This window comes from Palaemon carinicauda, chromosome 3 (assembly GCF_036898095.1).
Source record: "Palaemon carinicauda isolate YSFRI2023 chromosome 3, ASM3689809v2, whole genome shotgun sequence".
In the NCBI taxonomy this organism is placed as follows: domain Eukaryota; kingdom Metazoa; phylum Arthropoda; class Malacostraca; order Decapoda; family Palaemonidae; genus Palaemon; species Palaemon carinicauda.
In genome coordinates, this window is record NC_090727.1 from 180,848,032 (window position 1) to 180,864,299 (window position 16,268).

Consider the following 16,268-nt stretch of genomic DNA (forward strand, 5'->3'; position numbering starts at 1 on the left):
TCCACTCCATACCCTAACTTCCCAGATGGTCCACTCCATACCCTACCTGAAGGATAGCACCAAAACAGGTATAGAGGCACAGGTATATATATATATATATATATATGTATATATATATATATATATATGTATATATATATATATATATATATATGTATATATATATATATATATATATATATATATGTATATATATATATATATATATATATATATATGTATATGTATATATATATATATGTATATGTATATATATATATATATATATATATATGTATATATATATATATATATATATATATATATATATGTATATGTATATATATATATATATATATACATATATATATATATATATATACATATATATATATATACATATATATATATACATATATATATATATATACATATATATATATATATACATATATATATATATATATACATATATATATACATATATATATATATATATATATATATATATATATATATATATATATATATATATATATACATATATATATATATATACATATATATATATATACATATATATATATATATATATATATATATATATACATATATATACATATATATATATACATATATATATATATACATATATATATATATATATATATATATATATATACATATATATATATATATATATATATATATACATATATACATATATATATATATATATACATATATATATATATATATACATATATATATATATATATACATATATATATATATATATACATATATATATATATATATACATATATATATATATATATACATATATATATATATATACATATATATATATACATATATATATATATATACATATATATATATATATATACATATATATATATATATACATATATATATATATATATACATATATATATATATATATATATATATACATATATATACATATACATATATATATATATATATACATATATATATATATATACATATATATATATATATATACATATATATATATAATATATATATATATATATACATATATATATATATATACATATATATATATATATATATATATATATATATACATATATATATATATATACATATATATATATATATATACATATATATACATATATATATATACATATATATATATATATACATATATATATATACATATATATATATATATACATATATATATATATATACATATATATATATATACATATATATATATATATATATAATGAGGGAAACTTTTCTCATAGCATTGGGGCAGCAACACGAAAGAAAGTTTATAAAATTAGGAGAAGGTCGAAGTAATATTAGGAGGAGAGAGAAATTTAGATTTGAACTGGGGGATAAATTTCCCCAAGTTTGAGAGCCCTCTTGCCCGCCACCGAGTTTCAGCACAGAAATGATATGCCATGCTGAAGCTCAATGACTTCATCAAGGCATTCTCTCATTAAGAGGGTATTGCCGTGGAATTAGAGATGGATTTTAAGTCCTTTGGTTCCCTGCGTGGTAGAAGGTATTCCTACAAAAGAGGCGGCCTTGTGGCTGACTCTTTCCTGAGGGGACGTTGATCCTCTCTGGAGGGAGGAATGATGTCTGGCTACGATGGAGGATGGAGCTCTGAAGGATCCACTTATATAGGGGAGAGGCATAAAGAGTCTGTCAAAAAGATTTCCCAAGGGGCAGATTCCCTAATCCTTCTCCTTTTCCCAGCTGGTCGTTCCCATGCCACACATACCTGGCGAAGAATCTCAGACCTAACATAAATCTCGTCTCCCCATTTCCTCTTCAAGGGGGAAAAAGGATTTCTCCAGCAAAGAGGGTCTCGAGAGAGCCGACCCTTCTGAATTCCCTCTTGGGTAAGACGGAGAAGAGGAACCGAGGAGGATTGAAGTCGTCAGGGGAAAACTCGGTGTCCTGGCCGTTGACTGCGTGTGGGAGAAAACCCTTGTGACCACCTGTCGCACTGTGTTAACCAGTGCTTCAATCAAGGAGGGTTCTCTCTCACTTGCGGTACTGGCCAGAGGATGGCACCAATCTGGTCGCTGAGTTCTTCACTGGGAGCTGATTCTTTAGGGTGGTAAGCTGCTTCACTGCTCCCTTTAGTCGTCCGTCCCGTATTCGATGATTATCACGTCGGGAATCGTCCCCGTGATGCTCACGCGGGGCGAACTGATCTGGCGAGTGATGATTCCTTGGCAAAAAGCGCTTGCGAGCACTGCAAGAAAACAGGTGGAGCAATCGGTCCAGACAATTGATGCAAGGGCGAGTTGGCAAATGCCTAGCCGAGACTTGTTGGTCCGATGAATGATGCTCACGCGTCTGATGGTAGCGAGATCTATGGTCATCTCGCACAGAGTGAGGGTCTCTTGGTAACGAGTGACGATCACTAACCATCACGCTACCATCACAAGGTTACAGGTGTTCATCCGAAGACAAGTGACGAGTAGCTGGTGGTTCATGAGCAGCTAACGACAAACGAACAGCTGGCGAGTCGCACGTAGCTGACAGATGACGAACAGCTAGTGTTTGATGAAAGCCCGAAGGCTCAGCATGATAGTCCTTGACAGGACTAAAGAGACGTTTCCTTACCGTAGGGGAAGGAGACCGTCCAGGGTGGCGAGGAGCTAAAAACTCTGAAGCTTGACAAAGCCCAAGAGGGGAACGTATAAGAGGTTCCTCCAGAGAGGGAACCTGATCTGACATAGTCAGAAGCGAAACATGTTGGTCTCTGGAAGGTCTCAGGAACACAGGATCGCTTGAAGTTCTCACTCACTAGCGAGAGAGATGTTCGCCCAAAGGCAAACTCGCCTCCGATGTTGCTCCACCCTCGACGGAAGTCTGCTTAGCCAGGAGGGAGTGCCGTCTTCGTCGTCAGCAGGAGATGGCAAAGCAGAGACATAGGCAGCAACTACGAGGTTGTCAGTAGCAGCGCTTGCAAGAGAAGAATCCACCTCAGAGGAAGCAAGTGTTCACTTCCTCTCGGCACCCAGATGAAGGAGTTCCAGCAATACCTCCTTCAACGGGGGACCAGCCAAGCCCATCAATGGCCAAGCCTGAAACAAATCAGAAAAAAACAGGCACTCCCCAGGGGATGGGACAGAATTGTTTCTCCACGGGGAAACAGGTCTGTTCCTTGATCCCCGAGGTTGACCTGATGTTAATTGGTCTGCGCTACTACTTGGCCGTTCCCCATGGGAGACCAATTGAGAGCAGCTTTGGGGTAGAGATCGGAAGTCCGACACTTCTTCAACTTCGAGGAAGACTCCAAAGGTGAAGAATCTCTCTTAGACTTCTTTTTATTCCGACGCCTAAACCTTCTCCCACTGGGAGGTAGACGACTCCCGGCATTCAGGAAAAGTGTTTTCCTGATCACACCACTGACCTCCACAGGATGAACAGAGGTGGTGGGGGGTCCATATGAATGGAGGGCATATAGGTACCGCCTGATTGATAATGTTTCTGCCTGGTGTTTGCCAAACAGGGGTTCAAGTCCCACTCAGTCTCATCAGTGCCATTAGTGTCTGCAACCTTACCATCCTTGTGAGCTAAGGTTGGGGGGTTTGTGGGAGCCTATAGGTCTATCTGTTGAGTCATCAGCAGACATTGCCTGTCCCTCCCTGGTCCTAGCTTGGGTGGAGAGGGGGCTTGGGTGCTGATCATATGATATATGGTCAGTCTCTAGGGCATTGTCCTGCTTGATAGGGCAATGTCACTGTCCCTTGCCTCTGCCATTCATGAGCGGCCTTTAAACCCTTTAATAGCGGCCCTAAGGTTCAGGACATGTGCGCATGAGTCCGACAAGAGCACACACACACTGAAAAAGAAAAAGTATTAAAGAAAATTTCCAAAATTTTAAATATTCAAGTCAAATGGGAAGTCAACGGAGAGAGAGAGAGCAGCAACGTCTGCACTCTACCCGAGTCAAAAGCAAAGTGAGTGCTCATCCCGTTTGTGTGAGTGAGCGGGGTAGCCGGCTATACCCTCTCCCGCTAATTAGCGGTTGGGGTAGTTATCCCTCGCTAAAAGTCTTATGGCTCCACTTTCAGCTACGCCGAAAGTAATACGTATCACTATAAATAGCTAGAGTTTGTATAGGACGCCGTAAGACAGTTAAACAACCAAACATAGGATGAGCAGAAGTATGACAGTATAGCAACGCTGCCGAAGTCAAAGTGAGGGTTGCTCCACCAGTCTGGTGGGTGAGGGCTACCTACCAGCCAAAGGCAACTGGGTTTACCTTGTTAAGCATTAAAGGAGATTCCAATTTTACTGAAATCCTATTACCAATTAAAGGATGAGGATTTGTATTACATCTAGGAACAAATCTTCAATTGCATTATTGTTTGTATTAATGGTAGAAGTGCATTAATAAGAAGATTTATGGCAATAAATTAAGAATACTATCTACAAAGATCTAAAAAAGGCTTACATATCAATACTGTATAGTACTAAAAATAAATAATCACCAACACTTATAACATGCAAAATAATTTGAAAGGAAATACTGTACTGTATACAGGACAAGGATTATCACTCTTGAATAATATAAAATGAAACATTATACTGAAAAAAAGATGATTATGTCAGCTTATGATACTCTAATGACTTACAATATTGGCCAATTCTGTAGTAATTTCATCATTAACCCTGCCTAGTTCATTGGTTCTGTAATGGGCTTTAGCTTTGCCCAAGTCAGCCACCTTCTTTTTCAGTATATCCAGCAAGTGAGCAACATTTGTTCTTGTCCATGTTACTGATCCTGTAAAAAGATAGAAAGTAACCAGTATTTATTTTCTTCACGATACCAAGCACCAAAACGCTCACTTCAATAAGGAAAAAAAAAAATCATATGATTACACTGATAAAATAATGTAACAATATGACAGCTAATAAGCACTTATAAATTTACATTGGAAATATCACAAGTTTTAAAAACAATTTGTATTTTTCTAGCAATACAAACCTACGTCCTTTAATAGGAATGTGATTTCAGCGAAGGTGGAACTCGGCTGTTAAAATCTATAATGAAGTGTAGGTAGTTACTGGCGGGTAGTGGGTAAGCTATGACCCCCATCAGCACACTGAGCAACCACTTGAGCTTCACCTAAGACTCGAGGAAGGATCTGTGGGATAGTTGAGGTAGGAAGCGTAGCTTAAAGAACTCAGGTTTGTAGTCAGTAAAAATACAAATTACTTTTAAAAAACTGAGATTTTTGCCTACATGAACACAAACCCTCATTCTTTGAAGGGACCTATCCTTAGGAGGGAGTTAGTTCTTATAATCAAGCAGGCTGATTTAAAATCGGATGACGTCTATACACTTGGATCTTTTGCAGTGCAGAAGTGATGACTCCTGTCCACCTACTAACAACCTGGGGAAAATGTCTCAGGTGATAGGCTGTATTTCTGTCGAGAGGACAAATGATCATTGAGGAACCTATATCGTAAAGGATATGATGGCCGAAACTTTTATGTTCAGTTAAAAGCAATGGGTTTTATACATTTCCATCCATCTCCCCCTCATAAGGAAGATGGGAGGAGATAATTCTCCACTTAAATACACATAAAAGTTGCTCGGTTTGGAAGCTTACCGGCAACGATGTCAGATCTAGCAAATAACATTGTCACCTGTACCCGAAGGGAGGGGAAAGAATAGAGGAAAAAGGCCAAACAGTCTCACCTCTCATTCTAGTATTCTTTGTCCTGTGAAGACACAACACAACCTGCTGAGCAGCTACCACTGGTCCAAGATAAAATGTGTCTAAGGACCTGCTGGTATACTCCTGCAGATAGTGAGCTGTGAAGGTTGTCTGCCAGTGCCAGACTCCAGCCTTCAAAAATTGTGCCACTGGCAGGTTCATCCTTAATTCTAGCATTGACCAAATCTCTCTGTCTTGATAGGTGTATAGTTGAACGGGTTCCTCAGGTTCCTAAGCTGATGGTAGATAGACTTATTTGATGGTCTCCAAAAGCAAGAAGGATACTGTGTTCTTTGAGATCTTATTGAACTTGTCTGTGCTAAGGAAAAGATTTTGCTGTGGTCTGAAGGGCTGATTCTGCTTCAGGTGGTGCCATTATGCCCTCACAGGAAAAAAAGCAAACAATTTGGATCACTGGGCACATTTTTGAAAGGGAAGATTAAGAAGGACTCAAACCTGGGATCATTAACAGAAGAGTTCTGAGTCTTCATGATAAACTCTTGAGCAAAGGTGTAATAGACCTTCTGCAATCCCTCAGTGTGACATATGGCATGCCATGTGGTTTGCTTGCCCACTTCGCCGACACCAAGGTACGGAAAAAGTTTGTACAGGGCCCTCTTGAAGGACCTGAGAAGTTGGGTAGCTGGAATACCCTGTGAGGACAAAACTGCTTGAAGCTCAATATCATAAACAGTTCCCACTAGGAGGAAAGGTTTAAACCCTTCAATCTAAACCTGGCTTAAGGCTGAGCGATAGCCTTTCACCACTGAGACTGAGAGGAGCTTCTCTTCATAAATGCAAGCAAGGAGATCCACTATTAGTTGTAGAGAGGCTTCGACCGGAGAAATACTCCTTCTCCGACACCAATCACAGCTGATAGCCTAATTTACTGGTAGATGGTAGACAGCTGCAGAGGCTCTACGCATATATCCTGACATTTCCTGTGAAATCCATCCATACATCCATATACCAAGGCACTTCCCCCAATTTTGGGGGGTAGCCGACACCAACAATGAAACAACACAAAAAGGGGACCTCTACTCTCTATGTTCCTTCAGCCTAATCAGGGACTCAACCGAGTTCAGCTGGTACTGCTAGGGTGCCACAGCCCAACCTCCCACATTTCCACCACAGATGAAGCTTCATAATGCTGACTCCCCTACTGCTGCTACCTCCGCGGTCATCTAAGGCACCGGAGGAAGCAGCAGGGCCTACTGGAACTGCGTCACAATCGCTCGCCATTCATTCCTATTTCTAGCACGCTCTCTTGCCTCTCTCACATCTATCCTCCTATCACCCAGAGCTTTCTTCACACCATCCATCCACCCAAACCTTGGCCTTCCTCTTGTACTTCTCCCATCAACTCTTGCATTCATCACCTTCTTTAGCAGACAACCATTTTCCATTCTCTCAACATGGCCAAACCACCTCAACACATTCATATCCACTCTAGCCGCTAACTCATTTCTTACACCCGTTCTCTCCCTCACCACTTCGTTCCTAACCCTATCTACTCGAGATACACCAGCCATACTCCTTAGACACTTCATCTCAAACACATTCAATTTCTGTCTCTCCATCACTTTCATTCCCCACGACTCCGATCCATACATCACAGTTGGTACAATCACTTTCTCATATAGAACTCTCTTTACATTCATGCCCAACCCTCTATTTTTTACTACTCCCTTAACTGCCCCCAACACTTTGCAACCTTCATTCACTCTCTGACGTACATCTGCTTCCACTCCACCATTTGCTGCAACAATAGACCCCAGGTACTTAAACTGATCCACCTCCTCAAGTAACTCTCCATTCAACATGACATTCAACCTTGCACCACCTTCCCTTCTCGTACATCTCATAACCTTACTCTTACCCACATTAACTCTCAACTTCCTTCTCTCACACACCCTTCCAAATTCTGTCACTAGTCGGTCAAGCTTCTCTTCTGTGTCTGCTACCAGTACACTATCATCTGCAAACAACAACTGATTTACCTCCCATTCATGGTCATTCTCGCCTACCAGTTTTAATCCTCGTCCAAGCACTCGAGCATTCACCTCTCTCACCACTCCATCAACATACAAGTTAAACAACCACGGCGACATCACACATCCCTGTCTCAGCCCCACTCTCACCGGAAACCAATCACTCACTTCATTTCCTATTCTAACACATGCTTTACTACCTTTGTATAAACTTTTCACTGCTTGCAACAACCTTCCACCAACTCCATATAACCTCATCACATTCCACATTGCTTCCCTATCAACTCTATCATATGCTTTCTCCAGATCCATAAACGCAACATACACCTCCTTACCTTTTGCTAAATATTTCTCGCATATCTGCCTAACTGTAAAAATCTGATTCATACAACCCCTACCTCTTCTAAAACCACCCTGTACTTCCAAAATTGCATTCTCTGTTTTATCCTTAATCCTATTAATCAATACTCTACCATACACTTTTCCAACTACACTCAACAAACTAATACCTCTTGAATTACAACACTCATGCACATCTCCCTTACCCTTATATAGTGGTACAATACATGCACAAACCCAATCTACTGGTACCATTGACAACACAAAACACATATTAAACAATCTCACCAACCATTCAAGTACAGTCACACCCCCTTCCTTCAACATCTCAGCTTTCACACCGTCCATACCAGATGCTTTTCCTACTCTCGTTTCATCTAGTGCTCTCCTCACTTCATCTATTGTTATCTCTCTCTCATTCTCATCTCCCATCACTGGCACCTCAACACCTGGAACATCAATTATATCTGCCTCCCTATTATCCTCAACATTCAGCAAACTTTCAAAATATTCCGCCCACCTTTTCCTTGCCTCCTCTCCTTTTAACAACCTTCCATTTCCATCTTTCACTGTCTCTTCAATTCTTGCGCCAGCCTTCCTTACTCTCTTCACTTCTTTCCAAAACTACTTCTTATTCTCTTCATATGACTGACCCAATCCCTGACCCCACCTCAGGTCAGCTGCCCTCTTTGCCTCACGTACCTTGCGCTTTACTTCCACCTTTTTCTCACTATATTTTTCATACTTCTCTATACTATTACTCTGCAGCCATTCTTCAAAAGCCCTCTTTTTCTCTTCCACTTTCACCTTCACTCCTTCATTCCACCATTCACTGCCCTTCCTCATGCTGCCTCCAACAACCTTCTTGCCACATACATCACTTGCAATCCCAACAAAATTTTCTTTTACTAACTTCCACTCCTCCTCTAAATTACCAGTTTCTCTTACTCTCACCTCATCATATGCCATTTTCAACCTTTCCTGATATTTACTTTTTACCCCCGGTTTTATTAGCTCTTCAATCCTCACTACCTCCCTTTTACATCCACCTACTCTATTCCCCCACTCTTTTGCTACAACTAATTTTCCTTCCACCAAAAAATGATCAGACATACCGTTAGCCATACCCCTAAACACGTGCACGTCTTTCAATCTTCCAAACATTCTTTTAGTTACCAACACATAATCCATTAATGCCCTTTCTACTACTCTTCCATTTGCCACTCTTACCCATGTATACTTATTTTTATCTTTCTTTTTAAAGAAGCTAGCACTTATTACCATCTCTTGTTCAACACACATGTCTACCAGTCTCTCACCACTCTCATTTTCACCTGGTACGCCATACTTACCAATGACACCTTCTACCTCTCCAGCGCCCACTCTAGCATTTAAGTCACCCATAACAACTACATAATTCCTTCTACCCAGTCCTTCTACACACCTAGTTAAATCATTCCAGAACTCATTCCGCTCTTCTTCACTTTTCTCACTACCTGGCCCATACGCACTGACAAACGCCCAACATTCCCTACCCACCCAACATTCCCTGTGAAATACCTAAAGAAAAACCTTTTGCTCAGAGGAAATACTGGACAGTTTCCACCCATGATGAGACAGGGATGCCTATGAGTTGTGATACCTCTGCTGGTGAGGCTAGCAAAGCAGGTTGAGCTAAAATTTGAGAACCATTTGGTGTATGGTGTCATGGGTAGATACAATACTTTTAAAAGGATATGTTTTAAAAGACAAAAATATCTATTCCCAAAGTGTGAACAGCGAGGTGAGACAAGATTAGACTACGGCCCTGTTTGGGCAAACCTGTCATCACTTCACTGTCATCAGCATTTTGGAAGTAAACCAAGCATCGCCGAGAGCGCCTGGCGTGATAAGGGAACTGTCCTGTTTTGACCAAGATGTCATCGTCTTAATTAGTGGAGTCAGCATATTTTGAGAAACAGAGCCTGAGGGAAATCCTTGTTTAGGATATACAGTATGTCATCATGGAAGGACACCTGCTGCCCTTTTGTTACGACTTAACAAGTGGTCCAGATTGCATCAGAAATTTTTTCTAGAAGCTTCCATGGCGTGATTGAAGTGGGCGTTTTTGAGGAAGCCAATAGAGATGCAGAATTGTTAAAAAGAACACCTTCTACGGAAATGGTCACTGCCCACTGTAATTAACTCCGCCCATACATGGGTATACAAACTTCAAGAAGAGATTGTCCAAGAGATAGGGACAGGGATATCTGACAAGAGAGGAACTATGTCCGAAGCAGATAAGATCCAAGTCCTAACGAGATAAGAAACAAAGAAGACCAGAAGTCTGATAGAGCCAGATTCTAACTTTCCCTTCAGACAACAAAAGCCTATCTCCAAAAAATCCTGTTATGGCCAAGAAGAAGAGACAAATTAAAGCAGCCAGCCCTCCCTGCTTGTGACGAGAAGTAAACAACACTGCCTACAGCCTACCTTAGTTCAACACATCGAATTCTTAGAAGAAGAAATCTGATGTCCCTTCTTGATGCCACCCTTTTTGTGACGTCTTTGAATCTGGTCATCGTGCCAGTTTCCTCTGAACTTCAGCCACCCTTCTGCAACGTTCTCATTGAAATTACTAAACGAATTAGTAACGTTGGTTTTTTTATGTAAGTTTGTGAATATACGTGTTGTGTTTTTTCATGAGTTTCTTTTTATATTAATTTCCCATATTTAATTGGTTGTTGTTGACATTTATTTTACTTATTAAAAGAACCTGTAACTATTTTAAGACTGTAACATATGGTCATTTAGGAGCCACTAGGGTAATTCTGAGAATCATGGTTGTCAACATACTGTCAATTACTTTGCCAGTCTGGTAGAATACCAGAAAAACATAGATATACAACATACTTTGTCCCACGGATGTTGAAGGGTATCTTCTAGAGCACCTAACGGGAGTGGCACTGGTGAACTGAAGACTAGTATCTTCTTGTTGAACTGAGTGGCAAACATGTCAATCAACATGGAACCCCACAAAGTCAAAAGTTTCTTTGCCACTAGAGGATGAAGAAACCATTCCGCTCTAAGACTCATGCCTGGCTATTGAACTTGTCAGCAGTTACATTCCTCTTCCCCGGAATTAATCTCGTTAACAGCTCTACTGTACTGTGTTGTCTAATCTGCACGCTTGCTTCACCAAATTGCAGAAGGGCTGAGAAACAGTACCTCCTTGCTTGTCGATGAAAGCCTCTACAGTCACTCATCAACTCTATGGAGTGACCTATCAGACACTATTGAAATCCTTGCAGCGCCACAAGAAGTTGATGTCCAGTCATTCTTCCTATTCGGACCAGCAAGCCGAGGTGGTCTGGTTCCTTAGGTGCAAACCCCATCCTTTCTTCAATGCATCAGCAAACAGCAGCACTTCTGAAGACGACATTCCAGAGGAGTCCCCTTAATAAGGTTCTCGTCTTCCAGCCACCAGGCTAACCTGTCATGTTCCACCTGAACAAGACAGCATGGGGGATCACTAGCTGCAGATCAGTGGGGCTCCACGCTGCACTGAAACAACCACTGATGGATACGACAATGAGGAGCAAGCTTCTCCAAAGAAGAGAGATGTCCAAGCAGATGTTGTCATTGTCAAGCTGGTTTTTCTTGATAATTGAGAAAAGGTCATGCTACTTTCCTGATTCTGCTAATGCGGTTGTCTGATGGAAAGACTTTCAGTGTATGTGTCTATCAGCATTCCCAGGTACTCCCTCCTCTGTTTGGATGTGAGACTGGACTTTTCCCAATTGACCACAATTCCTAGATTCTGGCAAAAGCCAAGAAGTCTGTCTCAGTGCTAAAGCAACTGCCTCCAAGAAGATAACAGGATTAGGCAGTCATCTAGGTATCTCAACAGATGAATGCTGTTGGCTTGAGCTCAAGACGAGACAAGTGTGAATACTCGGGTGAGTATCTGGGAAGCGGTATCCAGTCCAAAGCAAAGAAATTTGTACTGTTATACCTATTCCTCGAGGACAAAGCAGAGGTACCTCCTGTAGGACTGATGGATTAGAATCTATAAGAAGGTCTTTCATATCTACAGAAAACATCAAGTTGTTCCTCCTGATGGCAGTGTGCATCTCCATCTTTAAAGAAGTCTCAAAGACAAACTTGTTCTTCAAGGGAGAGCGATTGATAACCGGTCTCCAACCTCTAGTTGACTTCACAAGGAACAGATGACTGTAAAATCCTGGAGAGCTGTCAGGTATAACCTCCAGCGTTTTCGTCTCTAGCATCTTCATTTCTACCTACAGGATGAGGGTTTCTCATAAGTCAGGAGATGGGATGTAAACATCATCGAAGTCTGAGTGAGAGGAGGACAATATTCAATGAATGGGAGTTTGTATCTGTTCTGAAGGACATCTACCATACATTCTTTGACTCCAGGGATCATCCACCTTGTTCAATGGCTTGACAGCCATTCCCCACTCATAGCAGCAGTAGGAAGGGATTGCTGACCTTAGAGTTCCCTATCTCCTACCTATCCTCTCCTGGACTGACCAGGGTAGGCACAAAAGGGCAAAGCAGAGTCTGCACCTCTAGGGGAGGTAGGAGCTGAGGTGCAGATTTAACACTTGTCATTGCTGGTAACCTCTTTAGAGCTGACTTCAGGGGGCCAGCAGCCAAAGATCTGAAGGTTACCTTTGAAGTGATAGCACCATTAAAGATAACCATTCAACAGATGAGGGAGTCTTGGTTCCTCCCCCTCCACTTCTCCATTGCAGCATTGATGTCGTGCGATGGAAATATTGTTGGGTGCTGCAAAACTGATGAGTTCTTTAACTTGTGCTTCTTGTTAACCTACATATCTTGTAAATTTGGAGACTAAAGCATATCTCCTCCATAGAAGTCAGTTAGCCCACTGGTTAGCTGATTGATGTGCTAAGGTGGCAGCCTTACCACCTGACAAGACCAAGTCTGTGAACTTTTTCTGCTACTGGAGGTTTCCAAAGTCCTATGAAGTAGCTAAGTAAGCTAAAGCTCCTAACAACTGGTCTAACAAAGAGGTTGCCTGGAAGCTTGCTATGGGAGTAGGTTCCATAGTGGCAGACTTGGACATTTAGAACAAAGTCTCCTCCATCCCAAGTTTCGACAGCAATCCAAGGCATGTGTTGTAACAGCAGAATTGATAAGAAGAGGTTGGCATCTTCTAGGACATAGAACCCTTTTCAGAGGAGAGAGTGCAAAAGGAAGAATCTTATTTGAGCAATCCGGGTGTAGCGAGTTACTCAGATGAGAGATCAGAGCATCTACATTATCCAAAGCTGCTTGAGCAAGCTCTGACCAAGCCAATTCAAGGGAAGGCCTCAGTCCTTGAGGGGTACTGAAGTGCTGATCAATGAATGTCATCACAGCCTTGCCTGGTGCCCTAGTTGCCTCACCCGGGTCACTGAACTCTTGGATGAGAGACATGACCTTAACAAATGTTGACTTCGTTTCTGCTAGTAATGGTCAAGAGTCGGGTGCCAAAGAGTCAATGTTATTCTGAGACTCCTCCATTGTGATGAGGGAGATCTGGACGTGTTCCAATGGCAGATCTGGGTGCTTTGCATGGCCCCTCTTTTGACCTAAGACATATGTTGGTTGGTAGGGTGATGAAACCGAGACAACAGTAGGTATGCCTGACTCCTCTGCAGCTCGGATAGTACCCTTTGCCTTATGGTAGAATGCAGGTAGTACTGAAAGACAGATGTCTCCTTGGGCAGCTTGTTGATGGAAGATAAGGAGTCTGCAACATTCTGGTATAAACGTAGGCCGGTCTCCTTCTCAACCCATCGATTGAATGAGAAGGGAGTCCTTGTCTCTAGAAGGAATGGAATATTGGGGAGAAGGGCATCCCAGGATGGAAGGTCTTAATGAAACAGACTTCTTGCCAAAGACCTCGAAGGATAGGCTAGAATTATGCTCCACCTCGTGAACAGACCCCATCTGTATTGACTCTGGGCAGGTAAGGTAGACAGAAGGCAGCGGAAACTCTTTGTGGTAATCAGGTTGTGAACCACTTGCTTATTTATCACAGTTCTTCCCTTCCTTTGCCTCCCCTTTCCACAACTGCTGCTCCTGACTCTCTCCCTAATACTGCATCAACTCTGATCCAGATTTCAACCATAAGTTTGTCGCTGTATTTGCTTTTGAATTTCCTGCAACCTGTTATCTGTCCCAGTACAGAAGTGGCGTTCGTCTCCTCTCATGTGACTGCTGGTTGCTCTTCGTTTTCTTCTCTTCTTTGTCCACTACATCATTTGATATCGTTTCTTTTTTCCCTAACAGGTTATATTGAGAATTACACATTTTTAGAGTAAAGAATTGACAACTAAAACCTTGATAACGATGTTACCCTGCAGGTCATGAGTCACGTTCACTAAATAAATATCTGAAAGTCCTGTCCAAAGGGGTGGGGTCCATGGTTCTCCTAGTACTCTGAGTCCTATCGTGTCTTATCCCACTATGCTGTGTTCTTGCTAAAGATTATTCCTGTGTGGAACAATCCTGTGGAGACCAGTCACACGATGATCAAGAGCGTGCAAACCTTGCGCGGGAAGAACAAGAATCCGTTGTTCTAACACATGAATACCTGGATCTAGGAGAACAAGAATGTGAAGAGCTTGCTGCATGTAAACTAGAGTGTGAAGGCTTTGTGCTTAGAGGCCTTGCTGGGGAAATCCTTGCAAGTGGGCCAAGTACACTCGGAGAGACTGAATCGGCAGACCTGGCACTGGAACACTCGTCTCTGATGGGCCTGTGTGTGATGGTGTGCTTGCAAGTGGGGACCATGTATGTGAAACTTCATTGGCGATGTCGTTTACTATCCTCTGATAACTCTTGTTCTGGTGATATCTCTAATTCTCTGAGCTGAGATGTCACCCTGAATATCCCAGTCTGAATAAGGAAGGGGACTAAGATGACAGTCATCATCCAGGCTCATGGTGTGAGTAATGGGGATGCATACTGTATCTTTAGCAAGATCAGAACCATCTGTATCTTAAACCACTTCACCTTCCCAAAGGTCGATGAGTTTTACTGCCCTACCTGCCATGTGAACATGAAAAGAAGGACAAAGTCTGATGAGCCTTTGTGCATTCGGCAAAGGGCAAAGTCGAAGATATGAGGCTGGTAGGATATGGAGGGCGTGAGTGCTTTTTCTCCTTACCAAAGGTCATTTTTTAAGATTTCCTTGTTGGCAATGATGACACCACAGAAGCGGAGGATCATGAGTCTTCTCTTTGAGCAGGCCAGGACTCCTTGCCATGCATCACATCCAGTCCTCTTTCTGCAGGTGAACCAGATGATGAGGGCACAGCAGCAGAAGGGGGGGGGGGAGTGTTATAGTGTTGGCTCAGAAGCCTGAGGAGGGTTAGTGTTAGCGAAGACATTCATCAGTTTCTTGGCAGACAGATTACCATTGATGCCTAAGGTGGGCCACAAAGTCCTTCGGTTAAAGACCTAAGAAACATCACTGTTGGTCGTTGCAACAATGGGCTCACTTTGAGGGGAAGGATGGGGATATCTTCAGCGGGGGGAAGGTGATAACTCTGCCTCACCTGAGGCTCACCCGGAGAGCAGATCAGTCACCTTCCTTCTTTTTTCCTCTAGGGGACTCTACTCTGGAAGAAGCTCAAGGATCAGCAGATTGAGCATCTGAGGGTGAAAAGAGAGCCAAAGAGCTTCTTAGGTTTGGGGGTGGAAGCTCTTCAAGGAAATAAGTCTTCCTTCATCTTCTTTTTCTTACTCCTGCCATACTTAGAACACTACAAAGGCAGCCACAATCTGCATAGGTCAGAGGGGGATGACTGCAACCAGTCATGCACAAAGCATTGTAATTTACCTCTTGCCTAATCATGAACCTGTGACAATGTCGGCCATGTTTACCAAGGCCAGCCTGCATGCCTAGATGTGGCTTCAGCAGGCCGGGACTTATTGTCATGTATCACATCTGGTGCTCTTTCTGCAGGTGGAGCAGCTGATAAGGAGAGCATAGCTGCAGAAGTCCTCGCTAAGACCTTCATCAGCTTCTCTGCAGATGAAATGCCATTGATGTCTAAGGCAGGCCACAAAATCCTTAGGTTCAAATCATTTGAAATTTTGTTCTTGGTTATTACAACAGTGGGCTCACTTCAAGAAAGGGGACGGGGGATATCACCTTGATAAATCT

General features: G+C 41.7%; 1 protein-coding gene across 4 annotated transcripts in view; it reads right to left on the bottom strand.

Annotated features, from left to right (window-relative positions):
* LOC137638810 (uncharacterized) overlaps positions 1-16,268 on the bottom strand; it is a 213,181-nt gene that overhangs the window by 128,614 nt on the left and 68,299 nt on the right. For all 4 annotated transcript variants that reach the window (XM_068371192.1, XM_068371194.1, XM_068371191.1 and 1 more), the window contains exon 3: positions 4,665-4,813. In XM_068371192.1, coding sequence (XP_068227293.1) covers positions 4,665-4,813 — 149 coding nt within the window. The remainder of the gene's footprint in view (positions 1-4,664; positions 4,814-16,268) is intronic.